Source organism: Micromys minutus (assembly GCF_963924665.1).
Source record: "Micromys minutus genome assembly, chromosome: 29".
Classification (NCBI taxonomy): Eukaryota; Metazoa; Chordata; class Mammalia; order Rodentia; family Muridae; genus Micromys; species Micromys minutus.
This window is the reverse complement of record NC_137964.1, coordinates 4,513,353-4,532,581: the sequence shown is the minus strand read 5'-3', so window position 1 is coordinate 4,532,581 and position 19,229 is coordinate 4,513,353. Positions and strand designations below refer to the sequence as shown.

At 37.9% G+C, this 19,229-nt stretch overlaps 1 protein-coding gene and 1 pseudogene across 2 annotated transcripts; both read right to left on the bottom strand.

The window, feature by feature from the left end:
• Positions 1–228: 228 nt before the first annotated feature.
• On the bottom strand, positions 229–9,777 carry LOC308439272 (small ribosomal subunit protein uS5-like; annotated as a pseudogene). Its single transcript has 2 exons — positions 9,706–9,777; positions 229–1,122 (listed from the first exon to the last, which is right to left on the bottom strand). The product of its transcript is annotated as a small ribosomal subunit protein uS5-like (transcript).
• A 744-nt stretch (positions 9,778–10,521) lies between these two features.
• Positions 10,522–18,410, bottom strand: MAP3K20 (mitogen-activated protein kinase kinase kinase 20; the record flags this gene model as incomplete). The annotated part of the gene is given in 3 exon segments (XM_080941009.1): positions 10,522–13,732; positions 13,735–13,843; positions 18,360–18,410. Coding segments are annotated over 3 exon segments (846 nt in total). The 3' UTR covers positions 10,522–13,046.
• Between the last annotated feature and the right edge of the window lie 819 nt (positions 18,411–19,229).

Sequence of the window (19,229 nt, the reverse complement as noted above, 5' to 3'; positions counted from 1 at the left end):
GCAATTAAGTCATTTTATTACTATAATAAAGACTGCAGCTTTAAGTTGTACCTACTAATTAGGACTGTAGCTTTAAGCTGTATTTATAGTTTTTTATATTTTGTAGAACAATTAGTTTCAGAAAAAATAATGACGAATTTCATTACCAGGTGAGATTGAATGTGTTCTTCCTGTGTTAGAATTTTTTTAACAGACTTAGTTCATTTATTTTGTCTTTTATAAAAACCCTTATGTGGTAGCCACAGCTGGAGCCTGGGTCCTCTGAACAGAGACTCTGGTGTGGGTTTTCACAAGATGATCAGTGAATTCCTGATCAGGAGACTTGGTGAACACGGTTTCTTTCCAGAGGTCAGGGGTCAAGTAGCTGTACGTTTTTGAGATGGCATCAAAGGTGGCCTTGGCAAAGTTGCCCAGGGTGGCAGTGCAGCCTCTGGCTGAAGTGTAGCGGTCATCTATGCCAGCCATCATCAGAAGCTTCTTGGGCACAGGAGCAGAGACAATGCCAGTGCCTCTGGGGGCAGGAATGAGACGCACCAGCACAGAGCCACAGCGGCCTGTCACCTTGAATGGGACAGTGTGGGGCTTGCCAATCTTGTTCCCCCAGTAGCCTCTCCTCACAGGGACGTTGGAAAGCTTGGCCAGGATAATGGCCCCTCGAATGGCAGTGGCAACCTCCTTGGAGCACTTAACACCAAGACCAACGTGACCATTGTAGTCCCCCAATAGCGATGAAAGCCTTGAACCTGGTCACTGGCCAGCCCGGGTCTGCTTCTGCACTGGCATGATTTTCAGAACCTCATCCTTTAGAGATGCACCCAGGAAAAAGTCGATAATCTCAGACTCCTTAATGGGCAGGGAGAACAGGTAGATCTCCTCCAAAGACTTGATCTTCATGTCTTTAACCAGGCGGCCCAGCTTGGTGATGGGGATCCACTCCTTGTCTTCAGCTTTACCTCCACGAGCCCCGAGGCCTCGGCCTTGAACAGGACCATGGCGCCTAAGACCGCTGCCGAATCCTCTTTGGAAGCCACCGCGGCCTCCTAAGCCTGGGCCCCCGGGTCCTCCGGGCCCTCCCGCTGCACCGTCATCCGCCACTTGGTGTTTTCCCGAAGAAGAAGAAGCCTGTGTTAGAATTTTTAAATATTTTTGGAAATATTATTGTTTATCCATTCTTTCTTGTCTTAAGTGTATCTGTATCATTTAATTCATATCACACAAGTGGTCCAGTCCACTAAGTGCACATTCGTAAAGAATTAAAAGGCTTTTAGTTATCTAAAAAAAAAGGATTCGGTTCTAGTCAAGTATTTCATTCTACTATCAAGAAAATAAAAGCATTACAAATACTTTTTATTACAAAAAAACCTTCAAATGATGTTTTCTTCAAATAGGGAATGCTGAAACTATTTATAACTATGATCAAATACTTCCATTAATCACAAAAGTAAAAGAAAGTAAATACAATGCAACAAAAAATAATAGGTTCTAAAAATCCCACAAAACATGAAAACAAGACATAAAGAGCCTTTTTGACACCTCTGGATCATTTGTTCTTCTGTAAATGTATCTATGTTTAAGGGCAGAAAATAACAAGCACTCCTCACTCCAATTTTTTACGTTACCCTAATTGATTGAAAGAGTCACTTTTCTACTAACAAAAATATATTCATATAGTTTTATTCCAAAAAGATTTTTAAAATCTGTACATGTATCTCTCTTTTTAAAAATAAAATTGTAAGAAGAAAAGAGTCACTTTTCTTTTACATTCATGCCATCCCAGTTATTCATTTTCTTTGCCAGTTTTTTAAATTTCTCATAAAGGAAAAGCAGGACACACAGAACATAAGTAATTAGAATAAAGTATATACTTTCAACTGTAAACATATTCAAAGAATTGTTTTGTAAGCACAGCTTTAAAAGTTTTGTTTGTGTGGAGGCATGAAGCAATTGTTGCAAGTTCAGGAAATAGAAAGAATCTTAGTTATAGGTTCTGTATAATAACACGGCAGAGAAAAAATTTCATGTGCTTGCTATAACCCGCATTTCTTACATAGAACATGTGTTACTCAAGGTTATATAACATCAATTCTATTTTTTATAACTATTCAAATAATCTTTAGTTACTCTTATTTCTGATTATGTTGATGAAGAGGAAGACAATGAGAAAGATAATGTCATTGATGATGACAATTTCAAAGAAAGGAAGTTGGAGGTTTTTCATTAACAATATTATACTTTATGATGACAAATTATTGATCAAACTTCATAGTAAAAATCACTTAGTAAGCAAAATTAGAAATAACTACAAAATGCAGAAATATATCAAGAAAAGCATGGACTGTACATATTTAGATGTGTTAGATTATAATTGTACTGTTCTGCTCTATTTATAATAGCCAGAAGTTGGAAAGAACCCAGATGTCCTTCAGTAGATGAATGGATACAAAAATTGTGGTACATTTACACAATGGAGTACTACTCAGCCATCAGAAACAATGACTTAACCAAATTCTTAAGAAAATGGTTGCATCTAGAGAATATCATCCTGAGTGAGATAACCCAGTCACAAAAGAATAGACATAATATGCAGTCACTGATAGTGGGATGCTAACCCCAGAGGCTCGGACTGCCCCAGAAACAACTCACAGACTGTGTGAAGTTCAAGAAAAAAAGAAAACAAAACAAAACAAACAAAAATGTCATGCTCAATCCTTACACACCAAGAAAACGTTGACTAATTCCGGGTTACATCCAGTTTTACATGTACTTTTTGCTCATTGTAACTAGTAAGACCTTAATGCAGAGTATCAAACATTAAAAAAAGGGAAAAAAAGCCAAGCACTGACACAATTGTATTTGTATACATTTATGCAAAATGTTTAAAAAATTTTTTCTTTTATCTTTGTTTTTTAAAATAAAGTTTAAAAAAATTGTACTGCTCTGTAAACCAGATATTACCCACATAGCACAGCTTGACACCTTTTATATTTCTGTGTCACTCTTATTTTATAAGTATTTTTACTCTGATAAATGACTAATTAATAGTTAAACTTCAATACAAAATGCATTGAAAACATCTGTTACACTCCACTCACTGATATATGAGCATCTCTTTATGTATTTTTTAAATGGCCAAGGAACACCTTTAACTCTTTTATTGATTTCTCTAACTTATCTTACTATTTTCTCCTTGCAGAGGGAAAGATAATTTAGAAATGCTTATACATATCCAATTAAACTACAAATATAGAATGACCCTCATAAGACAACTTAAATACAGAAGAATTGTCTCCTCAGTAAAAACTCTGGCCCTTCTGGTTGTGCTAGATCAAACAACTTGCCCTTTTGCTTTTATTTGTGGCAATAATATGATTATAAATAAGCAAACAAGAAAATATATTTGCTTTAGTAATAAACCCACAGGCTTTTGTGTCATCATTTTAGTGATTTATTTTTTAATACCAAGTTTTGAAAAAAAAATGGCTAATTACAGAAAATGTAATTGTATCCATGTTTATAGGCTCCAAGCTAAAATATGATGAATAAAAACAGATTGTTTTCAAGGACCAGAGTGATAGCTGAGAGATTCACCTGTTGCACTTGTACAGGATCTGGGTTTGGATACCTTTGCCCACACAGCAGCTCACAATCCCCAAAGCTCCAATTTAAAGTCATCCAATGCACTATTGTATTCTGTGGACACTAGGCATGCACACACAAGTATTCAGGAATCTTTGTGAGTATTCTACTGCTATAGGGAGACCTCATAGCAATGCTAATTCTTGTAAAGGAAAATATTGAAATAAGGCTAGCTTACAATATCAGAGGCTTAGTTTATTATTATCATGGCATGGGACATGGTGTTTGGTAGGTAGACATAGGGCTAAAGAAGGAGCTGAAAGTCTGGATTTTTAGGTAGCAAGAATGAAGAGACACTGGGACAGGCTTGTTCCTTTGCAAATCCCTACGCCTACATCCATGGAAAAATAGCCTCTAACAGGGTCAAACCTACTTCAATAAAGCCACATTCTAATTTCTTTCAAGTGGTGCCATTCCCTGATGACCAAATGATCATATATATGAGACCATGGGGGAAGGGATTCTTATTCAAACCACCACAGCATGCAAAGCACTTAAGCACATAAAACTTTAGAGTCGAATATTTAAGACATTAACATTTTGTTTTATATTCTAAGTAATATATTAGTCAACCTTGTAAATGGCTATCCTAGGACAGTGGAAATCTTTGAAGTAAAGGGTCTCATCTTGTCTTCTTTTTCCCACATCTTGAGATACCAAGAGGTGCACATGTAAGAGAGGCCACTGAAATTGTAAGCTAGCCTTAATTCAATATTTTCCTTTACAAGAATTAGCATTGCCATGAGGTCTCCCTATAGCAGTTGAACACTCACAAAGAATCCTCAATACTTGTGTCTAGTCAAAATCTAAAAACTCTCTGGTTTTCTAAAAATTGTTTTGGTTTCTACATATGGTATGTTTATGAAAATTTTTAAATACTTAAATGTTTATTCAGTTGGAATGAAATCATTTTCCAAGCATGTTCATTTACTTTTAAATTTTTGAACAACTAAAAATGTGTTGGCATTGTTTTGTAAAATGTCTTCATTGCTTGATCCAAGTGATGATAACCATGGGCTGCTGTTCCTCCTGACTCTTTGAATCTCATAGGTATTATATGCTTTCTACATAAAAACTCGTCTCTCTCTACATATTCTTTGAAAGATCTATCATATGTTTTCAACAGAGTAATATTCACATAATATATGTTTCAATATTCTATTTGCGTGAGCAGGGTAAAGAAACCACCAACAGAGTAGCTATCACTCTGTCTGTCTATTGATTTATCATCCATCTGTGTCTAAAATCTATCGCCTATAAAATATAACTTTGGTGTACATGTATATGGTTGTGAAAATGTTACTTTCAAGATTTACAGTTCAACAATTATTTTAAAGTAAATTTTGAAATTCACTAGGTACAAGGAGAGGCAGTGCATGTGCCACCGTGTCACAAGGCATGAACCTCAGAGTAGTGACATCACAATAAACCTGTTTCCTGACAACCACTGAGGCCTCAGACTTCTGTGGTTTGTCCAACAACTGCAGTCACCAGTTTGGTGCAGTAGTAGGAAAGAAAAATCAAATTCAAGTCCATAGATAGTTTCTTCCTTCCAGGCTCCAAGAAAAAGGTAATAGTATAACTCATTTGATTCTCATGATAGACAAGTGGTATCAAAAAGTGTTCTGTCTTGATAATTTAAGATCTTGTGAACTAACTCTCAACTAAGCAGTGGTTCCTTGAAAGGGTAATCATTATAGGCATATTCAATACACATCTTCTCTAGAAACAACATTATTAAAAGAGGAGATGCATGCTTTGAGCATACAGGAGAATATTTTCTATAAATCTTAAAATATATCTGTCCTATATATGAGTGAATATTATTTTATGTGCAACCCAATTGTATTTACCAACAAGAAAACTAATATTTTTTAAAGATTTATTTTTTATCTGATGTATATGATCACACTGTACTTGACCCACCGGATCAGATATCAGATTCCATTACAGATGGTTGTGAGACACCATTTGGTTCCTGGGAATTGAACTCAGAACCTCTGGAAGAGCAGTCAGTGCTCTTAACCGCTGAGCCATCTCTCCAGCCCACAAATGTTTTTAAAAACATCTGGTCAGACTGTTTCCAAAAACCCGCATGTAGAAAGTCTCCAGATTTCTTTAAATTAATGTGTTCTCAATACATAATGTGGTGCTTGGGATCAAAGTATTTGAACATTAAATCAGATTATACAGGAACTAACTTCCAGACTTGCTTACTTTCAATTTTGTTTATAACTAAAATGAGTTATTTTTTTCAATGTATATTTACATTGTTTTGAAGTACATGACAACAACCATTTGTGGGTTTGTTTGAAGGGCCGAAGTTGGAAATGTGAGAGGTCGAGTTCAGTCGAAGTCCCGAGGACAGGTAACTGTCAACCGGCAGATGCTTCCTGAACTCCCAATTGTAAGTCCACTTTGCCTGGATGCACAACAATGGGGCAGATGTACAAGGCTCTAGGCAAGCCCCAAACCCCACCTCCACTGGAGAGAGTGACTTAGACTCTAGCCAAATCAGCTACTCCCTGAGTCCCTCCCCTGCACACACACGTAGCATTAGAAAAACGATTATGAACAAACTTAGAGGCAAATGCATGCGAATCTGGTGGTTGGATCCCTGGCTGTTTAAAAAGAAAAAAACAAAGGAGAGAGGCACGGGAAAATAAAGACATGTTGAAACCTTCTCCCCTGCCCTAACTCCTATGTTGTCCCTGCTTTATTCCAGAGCTTTATGGCAGGCTCTGCATTTTATAAGAGGAAGGCAGGGGTTTATGGCCCTGGCCAGCAGGGTTATAATCTGAGCACAGGGCTGAGTCTTGGCCCTCCAACTTCACAGGCCTGGCGGCACTCCACTGAGACTTGTTCCCAAGCCATCCAGCCTGAACACCTATGGGCCAGGCAGAGAGCACCAAAATCAGCCTTCCCTGAGACCTGTAGTGTGAGGAGCTACCTTCCCCCAGAGGAGCAGAGTGGGCCCCTTCCCAGCAGAGTATTAGGTACAACAACCATTCGTTAATATTCTTCCTGACTCTTGGATTCTAATGGGTTTTAAATGTTTTCTACATAAAAACTGGTTTCTCTTTACATATTCTTTGAATTATATATCATATGTTTTGGACAAAGTAATATTCACTTAACATATGTTTCAATAATATAATTATATGAGCAGGGGTAAGAAACCACCAACAGAGGAGAAATCACTCTGTCTATTGATCTGTCATCCATCTGTCTCTAAATTCGGTTGCCTATAAAATATAACTTTGAGGTACATGTATATGGTTGTGAAAATGTTACTTACAAGATTTACGGTTAAACAATTGTTTAAAAAGTAATTTTTGAAAGTCACTAGGTACAAGGAGAGGCAATGCATGTGCCACCGTGTCACAAGGCATGAACCTCAGACTAGTGACATCACAATAGACCTGTTTCCTGACAACCACTGAGGCCTCAGACTTCTGTGGTTTGTCTGACAACTGCAGTCACCAGTTTGGTGTGCAGTAGTAGGAAAGAAAAATCAAATTCAAGCCCATTTAAATCTTCCCCAATCGAGGCTCCACAGAAAAGGTAATAGTATAACTCATTTGATTTTCATGATAGACAAATGGTATCAGAAAGTTTTCTGTCTTGATTCCTTCAGATCATATGATCTCTCAACTCAGCAGTGGGTTCTTGAAAAGGCAATCAGGTCGACATATTCACTACAAATATTCTCTAGAAAAAATATTATTATGTGAGGAGATACATGGTTTGAGCATACGGAGAATATTTTCTTAAACCTTAAAAAATTGTTCCATTTATTATTGAAGAATATTTTATATTCAACCCAATTTTTTTACCAACACAAATTCAAATTTTTTTTAAATCATTTGGTCAGACTGTTTGGTAAAACCCACATTTTAGAAGCCTCCAGTTTTCTTTAAATTGTTATATTTTCCAACACATATTGTGCTGTTTCAAATTTATTTACAAGTATTTGAACATTAATTTGGACTATAAAGGAACTACTTTCCAGGCATATTTATTTGGTTTCAAATTTGTTTATTGCCACTATGAGTTTGTATTATTTTGAACATGTCATTATATTATTATGTTGAAGCATGCTATGACAATATTGGCTGCTATTTCTCCTGACTGTTTCACAATGATACTAAATGCTTTCTAAGTAAATATCCTGTGTCCCTCAATAAAGTCTTTGAAAGGTTCAATAACTTTTGGACAGAATCTTATTTGTTTAGAGAAAATATGTCATAAAACTTTTATTTGTATGAGCAGGTCACAGTAAAGGAACCAACAGAAGATTAGTCACACCATTATTACAAGGGAAGATTTCTACTTTGGATAAAAGAGTAAACATGCTCAGAGGCAGGTGGAAGAGGTCAGAGTAGAGAAAAAGAAACAGATTTGACCCTAGGAGTTTAGGTGTGGTGGGGAAAGAGGAGTGGAGACATCCTAGTGTAAAAGGGTTTCTGGGAAGATGTATGGGATCTGGAACAGTAGGAAGGAGGACCAGAGAGGGACTAAATGTGGAGTGTAGTAAAAAAGAAAAATAATAAACAAACAAGCTTGTTATAGCCAATGCTGTGCGATACAGATGGAAGAATATCAGGAGATAAAAATGGGGAGAACTTGAGTAGCAGTAACTCAGCATTCATAATAATGGATAGGGTCTTTTATAGTGAGCATAGTACAGTTGGAGAGTACTGGAATCTCAATGGAGACTTTCTAATGCACAAGTATTTTTACTTACCTGAAGCAATTTTGATATCATTATAGGAATCACAGCAAAAGGCAAAGAAAATGACCACTTTTTTCTGGATAAGACCTAGTTCACAAATTTTATTTAAAGCTGTAGTGGTTTTTTGTTTGTTTGTTTTTCTAATTTGACATAGTTTATTTTAACAGTTTTGAAAGTTCTGTTGAACATGAAAGCAGAGATGTTTGGTTTGAGTTGTTTATATTAATACAATTACATATTTAGAAGACAATATCTACCAGCTCTTGAGACCTGGGTTTTCACGATTATAGACAGTTTGAGGAAAGGACAATCATATTAAAAAGACATTTCTTTTAATATAGGAAACAGATATAGGCCAATAAAGATAATGCCAAGATGTTCACATGTACAAAAAGCAGTCTAAAATTTTTAACTAAGTTTTTTATAATTTCCTAATATCTTTCCCATAAGCATATTATTTGTGTTTAGTTAGTTACAATTATCTTTTTATATCACATATTTATTTTTGAATTTCACAAATTTGTACCTTGTATTAACTTTTATCATTACAAATGTTGATGTAATAATCCTCAGATCTTCTCTTTCAAATTTGTTTACTATGTTTTAATATCATGAACCCCTTAAAATTTAGTATAAACACTACTGCTCTTAAAACTCATTCAGTGAATATTTGTTCCGTTATGTGGAGGCCTGTACCAGGAGTATTCTTATTTTGTATATCTGGAAATCCTTAAGAAGAAAGAAATGGTAGAGAACCACTGAACCTTGCTGTGCCAAGGCTCCATGGGACGAAAAGAAAGAAGAAACATCTCTCCTTTTTTTAATGATGTGTTGGTTGTGTCTAGTAACCTGTGAGTATGTACAACATTCATTCATTACTATGAGAGCCTACACTTTAATTAGGTCTTTTTGTATAAAAATGAAATATATTCTTTTACTTCTTTTTGTTTTTTGTGAGAAGCTATTTCATTCAATATAGCAATTGGTCATTCACCCATGTTATAAAACATAGATACTTCTTTTTTCTTTTTCTTTTCTTTTTTTTTAACTGTCAAAACGTTTATTGAAAAATGGAGTCAAAGGAAAGCAGAGGAAAGTTCACATCAGAACGAAATGTACAATGTCAACTTCTGAATACATCATGGACCCGGAGCTGGAATATCAGATTCCAACTATGAAGTCGGCGACTAAACAGCTTTACCACACGGGTGTGCAGTTTAATCTTCCATACAGACATTGTACATGGCATTTGGCATAAGACTTGCTCAGAATAACATTGCCACAGAGTGGAGGAGAGAAGACTGTTGTGCAAACACAGTGGTGAAGCCTCCTACTGAAAGCTCACACGCCAAGGATAGAAATGGTTTCTGATAGCAGGTTTTAAGAGTGCAGAAGCAATGCGTCATGTCGGAACTAAGAGTTTTCTGCACACACTATAAAACGGTTGCCTCAGTGCCTGAACTCTAGCTTGAAATAATTATCCCCATGCCAGAAAGTTTCTCACACAAGCAACAGAGGGCCCTCAAAGTTGGGGGTCTGAGAAAACATGGCCTGTCCCGGATTTCCTGATAGACATTCATTTTTCAACCACAGAATGCTATGCCGACAACTGTCGGGCTGCGCTAATCCAGCAGGGTGGAGCCTCTGCTGCGGGGTTGCAGTCTACACGGGAAAACGGGTCTTACTTGAAAGCAGCAGCAGGTACCTGATTATAGAAAGAACCACACCTCACTGTGTTTGTGGCAGAAGGTGTGAGAACTCTACGGGGTCCTGTTTATACGAGTCAGGCACCAGGTACGTTTGCCACATTTTAAAGCCTAATTTAAGCAGACGTGAAATGGCCCATGGCATGGTCTCTGGTTCTATATAGAGCTGCTGGAACCTTTCCCCAGGCTCATTCCGCCCCATCCTAAGTCTTGTGGTTTCTTCCTGCCTGAGGACTGAGCTGTGAGCATGACTGTTATGCAGGTAAACTGCAGCAGTTAGGAGATGGGGGTGATGTGCTGGGGTGGTGCTCAACCTACTGGCACCATCTGGCTGACATTTAATGCACTAAAACGGTTATATAAAATATGAATTAGGTGTTAATTTAATAAATACATCATTTCCATGCCATATATATGTATATATATATACATATGTATATGTATATATATATATATGTGTGTGTGTGTGTGTGTGTGTGTATGTGTTCTAAACCAACTCTTGATCAGTGAGTGTTGAGGGTTATGTTCTTACACATAGTGTAGAGCTGGCCTCTCACCAAGGTCCCTTCACCTTGGGCTCTGTACAAACGTTAGGTAATCACGTAACAGCGGGCCTTTCCTGAGCGCGCTCTGCAGACCTCTCCCTCTAGCTCTGTCTCCATTGCTTGCCTCCATTTTCGGCATGCACTCCGTGGCTCCTACCATTCTGAGGTGCTCACTAGCGCTGCATGTTCCGTGAGCACAAAGGCCGTCATGTAGCTGTTCTCGGAATCTCGGTAGACAGTGGGTCCCAGTGAAGGTTTGTGGAACAGGAGGCTTTAATTTTGCCTGGGCAGGTGTGCAAGAGGCTCCCGCACCTCCCATTGTCCCCTTCAGGTGCTCACGGCATGCTGGGAAATCAGGAGCTGCTGGGCATTTCTTCTGCTCCCTCCAAGACTTTTCCTGTGAGCACCCTAGCTACATGTGTCGAGTACACGTGTGCAGAGGATTCCACCAGGATAGTGTGAGGGGGGACCTGTGTTCTTAGGCAACCTCTACCTGGCTGTGAATACCCAGCACATGCAGATCTGACATGGCAAATAGGTTCCAAGAGCAACTGATTTAAAGTGTTGGCGCATTTTACATTCTAAGAATTGCTGTCTTTACTTTTCCTGAAATCCATCTACTTTTAACTTCATACTTCTGAGCAAGTCTCACTGCAATAACTTAGTGGTCCAGAAAGTCATCGAACCCACTTTCTGCTAGGTGTCTCCTTTACTTGACAATCAAATGTCACTGGTGCCACCAGGCCCCTGTCATGGACTGACACCATGTGACATGGTTACATACTTTCTCCTGAACCTTTTTCTTTTGAAGTATATTAGCATTCCTGCCATGGTAACAAAGGGTTAACAGGCTCAGGGATTAAATGGTCTACCTGGGACTGCACAGAAAACAGATGCCCAGAACATCTATCTCACTGGTTATTCCTTCCCAGATAAAGTTGTAGCACACACTTTCCATTTTTTTATTCTATTTTGTGCTCCTCACCAAGGATTAAAGTCATATTTCAGATTCCAAAAGAATTCATGACCAAACACACTTAGAAACAATAGTAGATGATATCTCTTCCTTTCTTGGGACAGTCTTGCAACATTGCTCATACATTGTCCTGCAACATAGCTGATACTCTATTGTCCTGCCTCAGCCTCTAAGGGCCAGGGTTATGGGCATGAGCCACCACGCTCACCTGATGTTATAGCTTCTTTATTAAAAAAAATTAACTTTCATTGTCAAATGAATGACACCAATTTCCGAGTTAGGTTGATAAAAACTTTTAACTTTATCTAGTTGTAATTTTATGTGAATTTATAGTTTAAATAAGTTTTAGATGCTCTGTTGGTCTTCCTCAAATGTCTCTGGGTGGCCCGGCCTTCACAATAAGTGGTACCCGAATCTGTTTCTCCAACCAGCATAATAGAGAACAGTACAAAGAAAAGAAAGTGCGTTGGGGGAGGCTATGTGTAACAGAAAGACCCCTTTAGAATGTACATGTGTCTAAGAAGGATAATTTATTTTTCCTACTTAGAGTGGATTTTTTTCCTACACATAGACTAAAATCTAGTAGTATTATTATGCACCTCTGGCAAACAGAGTGCCTTTATCCATGTAACGAGCAGGCTCCTGCTCATCCTGTTCATGACTAGACATGTCCCCTTGGGACCATGTGCTTCTGTGTTAAGGACAGGCAGAGCCTAGGGTGACAGTGTGCTCTTGTTAGGATGCTTCCAGCCAGCATGGGGATGCAAGCTTGTCTGCTGCTCGCTTCAAAGCAGAGCATCTCTCCTTCAAACATCGCCACTGAGAACACCACTCAGGCTTTACTTTGAGGGGCTGTGTGCTGTTTGGGATTGAAAATTCTTGGCATTTAAGTATTTCTGAAGAGGCATTTTGTTATAATCGTCTTTTATCTCATCTCAGTTTATTTTCTTTCTGGATTTTATAATTGCCAGTCCCCTCTGCCGTTAGGATGTGCTCAGGAAGAACCAAGTGTTAGAGTGGAGTCAGGAACAGAGTGCTTGTTCAAAACAGATGTTTTCTTAACCAGCTGAGAAAGAGGATTAAATACAGTCAAATTCAAACTACGAGGCATGAGCTTTAAAAAGGACAAGCCCCAATGTCATCAGCTCAAGAACATGATGTGTATGTAATCACACATTTCTATAACCAGGCAACGCACTCGCTGATAAATACGCCCTTAGCTTAATTCCCCGCCCTTTTCTGAATGAAAAAGCAAAGTCACACTGATGAGGAAACCGCCCTAAATGAGCTGGGCCTAAGGCACAGTGCTGGGGGCTTTGCCCCCTTATGCTGCTGTTTTTGCACAGACTGAGATAACACATTTCTTCTGTTTTTTTTCCTAAAGAACTAAACAAAACAAAACAAAGTAAAACATTTCCAATCTCATTCCTTTCTGCTGTCATTCGCTACTATCCGTCATTCTCCTCCTCACCATCATCGTCATCATCGTCACCTTCTGACAAGTCAAAGTCACTGAACCCCAAGGCCATGTTGACTTTCTTCCCTCTCCTCTTACATGTGGTTTTGGGTGAATTCTGCTTGGCTTGCATGTTTATCTGCATCCCAGAATGCAGCACAGCTCCTGCTTTGTTCATTGAGAAGACATCCCCAAAGCCCATGAGCATCATGGCCTGCAGACTTGGGTTCATGCCATGGCCCTCCCCGTTACTTGCTGCCATGATCTGGCATGACATCTCTGCACTGTTTGATTCCTCTGTTTTAGATTCAAAGTAAGACTCCTCAGACATTCTTTCAGAGAGAGGCAAGAGAAGCGGGGTGTTGGACTGCTCGGTCAGCTTCTGCTCCCACATCTTCAAGCGCCTTTCCCTTTCTTTGAGCTCCTGCTCTTTAAAGCTGAGATCGCGCTCTAGTTTCTTCAGCCGCTCAAGGGTTGCCTCAATTTCACACCTCCACTCTGCCTTGTTGTGTAAAAATGAGTTACACTGATCAGGAAGGTTTGTGTCATTTGACATCAACTCCAGGATTGAAATGATTTGCTTGAAGGATGGCTGTTTCTTGGCATCAGCTTCCCAACACTGATGTAGCAGTTCAGCAAAGCTTCTGGGGCAACTGCTTGGAATGGTTAATCTCTCTTTTTTTCCACTACAAGCCAGGCTACTTGTAATCCTTCCAAACCTTTAAAGGGGACACAATGGTATCCTCTACTACATATGAAATTAGAGCCGTGGTTCTCTCCATGTGGCAACTGGTTGGTGTTTAATATCCTAGGAGTTCTTGACAGTATGGTTGGTTGATGATGTTATTTTTCCCATGGGGTAGCTGACCCTTTCAGTTTCTGCAGTCCTTTCTCTAGCTCCTTCATTGGGGACCCCATGATCAGTCTGATGGTTATCTGAAAGCATCTGCCACTGTTTCTGTATGACTCTGGCAAAGTCTCCAAGGAGGCATCCATATCTGTCTTCTGCCAGTAATAACTTTTTGGCATTATCAAGAGTGCTTGGATTTGGTGGCTGCATATGGGATGGATTCAGAGATGAGGCAGTCTCTGAATGATCTTTTCTTCAATCCCTGCTCCTCTATGTGTTGCTGTATTTCCTTTCGTGAGTGCTTTGTTCTACCTTTAAAGGTCTGAGGCATCCAAATTCGGGTCTTCCATATTTTTTTGAGCTTCATAAGGTCTGTGAATTGTTTCTTGGTTAATAAGACCTTTTTGGGGCTAGTATCCACATATAAGTGAGTGTATACCATGTATATGCTTCTGTGACTGTGTTACTTCAGTCAAAATGATTACTTATGTTCCATCCATTTGCTAAAAGTTTCACAAAGTCATTGTTTCTATTACCCTAGTATTAGTCCATTTTCTAAATGTTCCACAATTTTTGTATCTATTTCTTTATTGAATGGCATCTGTGTTCTTTCCAGCTTCGAGCTATTATAAATAAGGCTACTATGAACATGGTGGACAATGTGTCTCATCTATATATTAGAGCAACATTTGGGTATATGCCCAGGAGTGGGATAGCTGGGTATCCAGGAAATGCTATGTACGATTTTCTGATGAACCTCCCAACTGATTTCCAGAGTGGTTGTACCAGCTTGCAATCCCACCAACAATGGAAGAATATTCCTCTTTCCATCTATCCTAGCCAGCTTCCGCTGTTACCTGAGTTTTACAGTCTTAGCTATTTGCACTGTTGTTAAGTAGAATCTCAGGGTTGTTTCCATTTTAATTTCCCTGATGACTAGGGATGTTGAGCATTTCTTTAGATGTTTCTCAGCCAATTAGTATTCCTCAGTTGGGAATTCTTTGTTTAGCTCTGTACTCCAGTTTTTAATTGGATTATTTGATTCTCTGTAGTCTAACTTCTTGAGTCTAATTTCAAATTAACCCTCTATCAGATGTAGGATTGGAAAAGATCCTTTCCTAATCTGATGGTTGCTGTTTTGTCTTCTTCAGAGTGCCCTTTGCCTTACAGAAACTTTGTAATTTCATGAGGTATTTCTTGATGATTCTTAATTTTAGAGCTTAAGCCATTGGTGATCTGTTCAGGAAATTAACCCCTGTGCCCATGAGTTCTCCCCCACTTTATCTTCTATTACTTCCAGAATACCAGGTTTCATGTGGGGGATTTTGTGCCACATGGACTTGAGGTTTGTAAAAGGAGAGAAGAATGGATTAATTTGCATTATTTTGCATGCTGACTGCCAGGTAAACCAGCATGGATTTAATGTGGCTGGTTTTTTTTTCCATTGATGTTTTTATCTCCTTTGTCAAAGATCAAGTGACCATAGGGATGTTGGTTCATTTTTGGGTCTTCAGTTCTGTTCAATTCATCTACCTACCTGTCTTGGTACCAATACCATGCATTTATTATTTCTATTAATCTTTAATGCAGTTTCAGATTAGGGATGGTGATTCTCCAGAAAGTTCTTTTATTGTTGAGAATAGTTTTTGATTATATTTTTGTTTGTTTTCTTTTTTCTTTTAATATTTTTTATTTTTTTGAATTGAACAACTTTATTTTAAAAAACAAAGAAAAATGTTTTAAGCATTTTTGCATAAAAGAATATGAATACATTTTTGTCATTACTTGGATTTTTTTAAAGGTTTGATAGTGTGCATTAAGATCTTCCTAGTTAAAATGAGCATAAAGAACATGTAAAATAAGATATAACCTGGAATTAGTCAGTTTTTTGGTGTGTAAAGATTAAGCATAATGGTTTTCATATTCTTTTTTTCTTGAACTTCGTATAGTCTGTGACTTGTTTCTGGGGTGTTCAGAGCTTTCTGGGGTTAGTATCTAATTATCAGTGACTGCATATTATGTCTGTTCTTTTGTGACTGGATTATGTCACTCAGGATGATATTTTCTAGATAAATCCATTTTCTTAAGAATTTCATAAAGTCATTGTTTTTGATAGCTGAGTAGTACTCCACTGTGTAAATATACCACAATTTTGAATCCATTCATCTACTGAAGGGCATCTGGGTTTTTCCCAGCTTCTGGCCATTATAAATAGAGCTGCTATGAACATTGGGGTGCATGTGTCTTTATTGTATGTTGGAGCTTCTCTTCAGTATATGCTCAGAAGTGGAATAATTGAGTCTTCAGGTAGTACTATGTCCAATTTGTTGAGTAATCGCCAAACTAATTTCCAGAGTGGTTGTATCATTTAACAACCCCACCAACAGTGGAGAAGTGTTCCTCTTTCTCTGCATCCTCGCCAGCATCTGCTGTCATCTGAATTGTTGATCTTGACCATTCTGACTGGTGAGAGGTGGAATCTCAGGGTTGGTTTGATTTGCCTTTCCCTGGTGGCTAATAATGTTGAGCAAGTCCTTAGATACCTCTCAGCCATTCAATATTCCTCAATTGAGAACTTTTTGTTTAGCTCTGCATGCCATTTGTTAATAGGGTTGTTTAATTCTCTGGTACTAGCTGCTTGAATTCTTTGTATATTTTGCGTATTAGGCCTCTATCGGATATGGGGTTGGTAAAGATCTTTTACCACTCTGTTGCCTGCCATTTTGTTTTTCTGACAGTGTGGTTAGCCTTACAAAAACTTTGTAATCCCTTTAAGTCTCATTTCTCAATATTTAAATAGAGTATGAACCATTGGTGTTCTGTTCAGGAAATTTTCTCCTGTGCCTATGTGTTCTAAGATTTTCTGTACATTCTCTTCTTATAATTTCAGTGTACCTGGTTTAATGTGGAGATATTTGATCCACTGGCACTTCTGCTTTGTACCAGGAGATTAGAAAGGGTCTATTTTCATTCTTCTGCATGCTGAGTGTCAGTTAGACCAATGCCATATGTTGAAGAGGATGTCTTTTTCCATTGAATGTTTACTGCTCCTTTGTGAAAAATCAAGTGACCATATATGTGACAGCTCATTTAGGATATTCTATTCTATTCCATTGATCAACGTGCCTATCACTGTACCAGTACTATGCGCTTTTTAGCACAATTGACTTGTAATAATGCTTGAGGACAAGGACAGTGATTCCCGCAGATATTTTCTTGTTGAGGATAGATTTCACTATTCTAGGTATTTTGTTGTTTCACATTAAATTGCACATTGCTCTTTCAAACTGTATGGAGAATTGGGTTGGAATTTTGATGGGGATTGCATTGAATCTGAAGACTGCTTTTGGTAAAATGGCCATTTTTACAATGTTGATCCTTCTAATCCATGTGCATGGGAGAGCTTTTTATTTTCTTAGATCTTCCTTGATTTCCTTCTTTAGAGGTTTGAACTTTATGTCATACAGGTCCTTCACTTGCTTAGTTAGTGTCAACCAATGTATTTCATATTGTTTGTGACTATTGTGAAAGGTTTCTTTTCCCTACTTTCTTTTTGCTCATGTTTATCCTTTGAGAAGAGGAAGGCTACTGATTTGTTGGAGTTAATTTTGTATCCAACCACTTTGCTGAACTTGTTTATTCACTGTTGAACTTCTCTGGTAGAATTTTTAGGGTCACTTGCAAATACTATCATGTCATCTGCTAAGAGTGACGGTTTTACTTCTTTCTTTCTGATTTGTATCCCTTTGATTTCCTTTTGTTGTCTAATTGCTCTAGCCAGGACTTCCAGTACTATGTTGAATAGGTAGGGGGAGAGTGGGTAGCCTTGTTCAGTCCCTGATTTTAGTGGGATTGCTTCAAGTTTCCCACCAATGAGTTTGATGTTGTCTGTTGGTTTGCTGTATATTGCTTTTATTATGTTTAGGTATGGGTCTTGGACTCCTGCTCTTTCCAAGACTTTTAACATGAAGCTGTGTTGAATTTTGTCAAATGGCTTCTCAGTGACTACTGCAATGACCTTGTGGTTTTTTTTTTCTTGAGTTTGTTTATATGGTGAATTATGTTGATGGATTTCTGTATATTAAACCATCCCTGAAGCCTACTTGATTATGTTGAGTGATCATTTTGATGTGTTCTTGGATTCGGTTTGCAAGGATTTTGTTGAGTATTTTTGCATCAATTTTCATTAGTGAGATTGGTCTAAAGTTGTCTTTCTTTGTAGGGTCTTTATGTGGTTTAGGAACAAGGGTTATTTTGGCCTCACAAAATGAGTTAGGTAGTATTCCATCTGATTATTTTGTGGAATAGTATGGAAACTATTGGTATTAGGTCGTCAATAAATATCTGACAAAATTCTGCACTGAACCCATCTGGACCTGGGCTTTTTTTGGTTGGGAGGCTTTTGATAACTGCTTCTATTTCTTTAGGTGTTATAGGATTATTTAGATGGTTTACCTGGTACTGGTGTAACTTTACTATCTGGAATCTGTCTAGGAATTCATCCATATTTTCCAGCCTTGTTGAGTATAGGCTTTTGTAGAAGGATCTGATGATTTTTTGAATTTCCACAGTTTCAGTTATTATGTCTTCACTTTTATTTATAATTTTACTAATTTGGATACTCTCCCTTTGCCCTCTAGTTAGTCTGGAAAAGGGTGTATCAATATTGTTAATTTTCTTAAAGAACCCACTCTTGGTTTTGTGGATTCTTTGAATGGTTCTTTTTGTTTCTATTTGGATAATTTCTGCTCAGAGTTTGATAATTTCTTGCTGTCAACTCTTCTTGGGAGTATCTGCTTCCTTTAGTTCTAGAGCTCTCAACTTTGCTTTCAAGTTGCCAGTGTATGCTGTCAAGAATTTGTTTTAGGAAGCACACAGACCTATGAGTTTTCCTCTCAGTCTGCTTTCATTGCATTCCATAGGTTTGGGTAAGTTGTGTTTTTATATTGTTAAATTCTAGTAAATCCTTAATTTCTTTCTTTAGTTCTTCTTTGACCCTGCTATCACATAATAGAGCATTGTTTAGTTTCCATGTGTATATGGGCTTTTTTTGTCTTTGTTGTTATTGAAGACTAGCCTGAGACTGTGGTGATCTGATAGGATGCATGGGAGTATTTCAATCTTCTTGTATCTATTGAGGCTTGTTTGCTGACCGATTATATGGTCAGTTTTGGAGAAGGTACCATAAGGTGCTGAGAAGAAGGTGTATTTATTTGTTTTAGGATAATATGTTCTATAGATACCTTAATTCCAATAGATTCATAACCTCTGCTAGTTTTACTGTGTTCTTGTTCAGTTTCTGTTTTCATGATTTGTCTATTGGTG